General features: G+C 45.8%; 1 protein-coding gene across 1 annotated transcript in view; it reads right to left on the bottom strand.

The window, feature by feature from the left end:
* Positions 1-3,542, bottom strand: part of TCAF2 (TRPM8 channel associated factor 2) — a 15,848-nt gene that overhangs the window by 2,702 nt on the left and 9,604 nt on the right. The window contains exons 5-6 of the mRNA XM_010172712.1: positions 2,873-3,112; positions 744-1,081 (exon numbers count right to left, since the gene is read on the bottom strand). Coding sequence (XP_010171014.1) covers positions 744-1,081; positions 2,873-3,112 — 578 coding nt within the window. The remainder of the gene's footprint in view (positions 1-743; positions 1,082-2,872; positions 3,113-3,542) is intronic.

Raw genomic sequence — 3,542 nt, forward strand, 5'->3', positions numbered from 1 at the left:
ATACTCCTCCAATAAATATTTTGTTGTTCACATAAGAAGTGAGAGGTCCCACACAAGGGGGCTGAGGGACACTCACCCCACAACAGTCAGTAGCTCAGGCCATTCTAATGGACATTCACCTCAAAGTCCCCAGTTAAATCATGTTGAGGGCTCTCTCCATTAGGCTGCTGGTTGCTACACGGCTTGAGGGAAAGGAGGAAGGGAAAAATCTCTCTTGCATGCTTCCCAAAAGAATGCACTTTAATCTAGGACAGGGTTCATGACTCAGAGTCTAGACCAGTGAGGGATCCAGTGACATGTGCAGGAGCATAAGATGAACCTGTCCCTTTGCCACCTGATGGACTACACTGGCTCCACTCAGCGCATCTGCTGATACAAACACCCTGCTCTTGTTTCGTAAAGAGGAGTCTAGCCAGGTAACTCACCAGGATACTGCTAGACATTTGACTCTTCTAGACACTTTACAATGCCAAGGGGTTTTTTTTGCCAACTATCCCAATGTCCTACGGGAAATCTGCAGCAGATTAAAGAGCTGTGCCCAAGTTTGATTGTCATTGTCCCATGCTCTATAACAAGAAGACACTCTATCTGTATACCTCTCAGGTGCTTTCTGGGCCCAAGATGAATTCAGAATATAAGCAAACACTCAAAAGGCATGACAGCTACAGTCACCAGGCTGTAGACATCCTTCTGACACAGTTTTCACTGGCTGCACTAAGAATGCACCCACTTTCCCCCATTACCTGCAGGTACGTCTCCAGAGCAGTCCACATCTCCCAGTCCTTTAGTTGAGCACCTTTCTTCAGATACTGTCTTATCCTTTCCTTCCGACAGTGTGACTTAAGCGCCTGATGGGCCTGATGCCTGGGAATCCCCAGCACCTCCTCATGAACATAGACAGACCAGAGGTTGCAGGTGGCCTCTGTGGTATGCGGGGGAAACTCCCATGCTTGCTGCTGTTGATTGTGTCCCAGCTCATGGACAGGACCCCAAAGACCAGTAGTTTGCATGTGCTTTATATCTAACATCTCCTTCAGTGAATCTACATGGCCCATGATGGGGTAGCCAGCATGCATCCAGCCTGCAGGAAAGACAGGTACCAACACTGAATCACAGAATCATAGTGGTTGGAAAAGACCTTTAAGATCATCAAGACCAACACATAAGTGCTCACCCCAGTGCCTCTTAGATGGAAATGACAATATTTCCTTTTTTTTCATTTCTCTAGTGCCTTTTCTCCATCTCACAAACCACACTGTATTACCATGAATGACAAATTTTTCCCTTTGTGAGATAAGAAAATACTACAAGTTTGGCCTCAAGTTGCACCAGGGGAGGTTAAGATTGGATATTAGGAAAAAATTATTTACTGGAGGAGTACTCAAGCATTGGAACAGGCTGCCCAGGGAAGTGGTGGAGTCACCATTCCTAGAGGTGTTCAAAAAAATGTGTAGACACGGCACTTCAGGACATCGTTTAGTGGGCATGGTGGTGTCGGGTTGATGATTGGATTTAATGATCTTAGAAGTCTTTTCCAACAATTATGATTCTATGATTCTAAGTTTTACCCTAAGGAACAGTCAAATGAGCAATGTAAAGGTAGTACTGAACTATCAGTTAAGCACAGTTTCTCCTGCTTTCCATTTTTACACGTAGGCATGTACTCACAGTTGGACTGAGGTTGAGAATTTAGGATGAGGGAAAAAGCCTGACCATTGCCCAGAACACACCTGAACTGTCACCAACTGAGCACAGCTGACACCAACCCAATCATGCAATAATGTGATTCAGCACCCTGGCAGAGCTTGAGTCTTCCTATGTAGAGTGTGGATACTGCAGCTCTGCACTCCAGTAGTCAGCAGTGTGGATGAGACACATGGAAGTCACAGTTAGTCATGCTTAAGGGCTGCAAAGCTTGTCATGTTTAAGTCTGTTCTTAGCCTCACAGGTTAATGGCTATAATATAAACAACTTCCCAGCAACATGCTAGGTAAGAACCCTGCACTACAAGGGATTTTACCTATGTCTTCTTGGTGTCTTCATCCCTGGTCTGTCCTTCTTCTTGAAGATTCCCAAAGCTTCATACAAGAGTCACCTCCCTGAACTTAAACACCTATTGTAGGAGGGGATAAGCAGCCCTCTACACTCACTATATAGAGAGCCTATGCAGCTGGCTTTGGCTGAACACTACGCTTGTACACTACCCAAGGTGGAGAACATGAGTGGCAACCCCTTTCCTGCAGGAACTATTTAAGATCTTGAGGTCCCTCTTTTTTAATAAGAGGGATGCATGCATTTAGCAGCCATTGGCACCCAAAAAGTTCAGGTCCAGAAATGTGAGTCAAACCGTTTAGCCCATCCAAAACAGGAGGGAATTTTGTGCCTGCAGACTATGATCTTTTTAACTGGCATTTGCTCAGGATAGCAGAACTTAACACTCCCAAGATGTGCAACAAATTCTTTCCATGTGGCTTAGCAAAGGGTTAGGACAACAGGGTTCATGCCAAGCTGTTGTCTCATTGTGGGATGATTAATTTAACCAGAATTTAACTCACTACACGTGAGTCAAAGCTGCTGCAGTCAGCAGCTCTGCCTCTTACCACAGCCAGGCAGCAGAACAGCTAAGTGAGACAACACCAGGTTTGGAAGCCAGGAGGCATCTGAAAGGGTCAATATGTTTTTTTTAAGCCCTGCCTTACCATGCTTCCATCCTGATGGAGTAGCTCACAGTTATGCAAGGGTCACAGTCATTTGACAGCTTACGTATGTTCTCAGTCTGGTTTTAGCAAAATAACCTTGAAGGAACAGACATTGCTGCTAGAGGCCATTTGTCTTGTAGCCCCTCAAGGCAGCCATATGGCAATGTACCTACCATATGAGATTTGGACATCTGTTACAATCCTCTCTGGCCTTGGGAATTTTGTTGGTATGGCTGCCAATTTGCTTATTGCCACCATGATCTCATTCCACAGGGTCAGCAGCGGCCGTGGGTTCTCCATGTGGCGGATGCTGTCAGATGGCACCGTCAGGATGAGGTTCTCAACAGCGAGTTCTGCCCAGGGAGCAGGGTAGTGCCGGATACAGGCCTTCCACTGGCTTTCACATGTCTCCCCTACATTGACAACACAGAAAATCAGTTAAGCACAGCTCTGACTTTTGAGCAAGCTCCTAAAGGTCAAGCTGGAGAAAGAGACCACAGTTGGGAAGTTATCTTGGAAAAAAGCATGTGATAGTTGTGTGACTGGGAGTGGTGGCTGTAAACTAGTTACCCTCCTCCTGTGCTTGGGAAGTCTCCTCAGGCTCTTTTATGGATGGGACACAGCCAGAAGAGGACTGGCATATACCAGAGTAGTAACATACCAAGAATGGATCCCTGTTTTCCATCTGAAAACAAGGAGGTTTCTCCGGCATCCTTTGATGATCACATTTCTTCTTCTCCAGCAGAGATTTGCTGTTTCATATAACAGCCCTGGTCTTGTTTAGTTTGACAGAAGAGCAAGAAGAAATTGTATACGGAGAGGAGAGGAGAGGAGAGGAGAGGA

This window comes from Antrostomus carolinensis, unplaced genomic scaffold (assembly GCF_000700745.2).
Source record: "Antrostomus carolinensis isolate BGI_N321 unplaced genomic scaffold, ASM70074v2 scaffold8400, whole genome shotgun sequence".
NCBI lineage: Eukaryota > Metazoa > Chordata > Aves > Caprimulgiformes > Caprimulgidae > Antrostomus > Antrostomus carolinensis.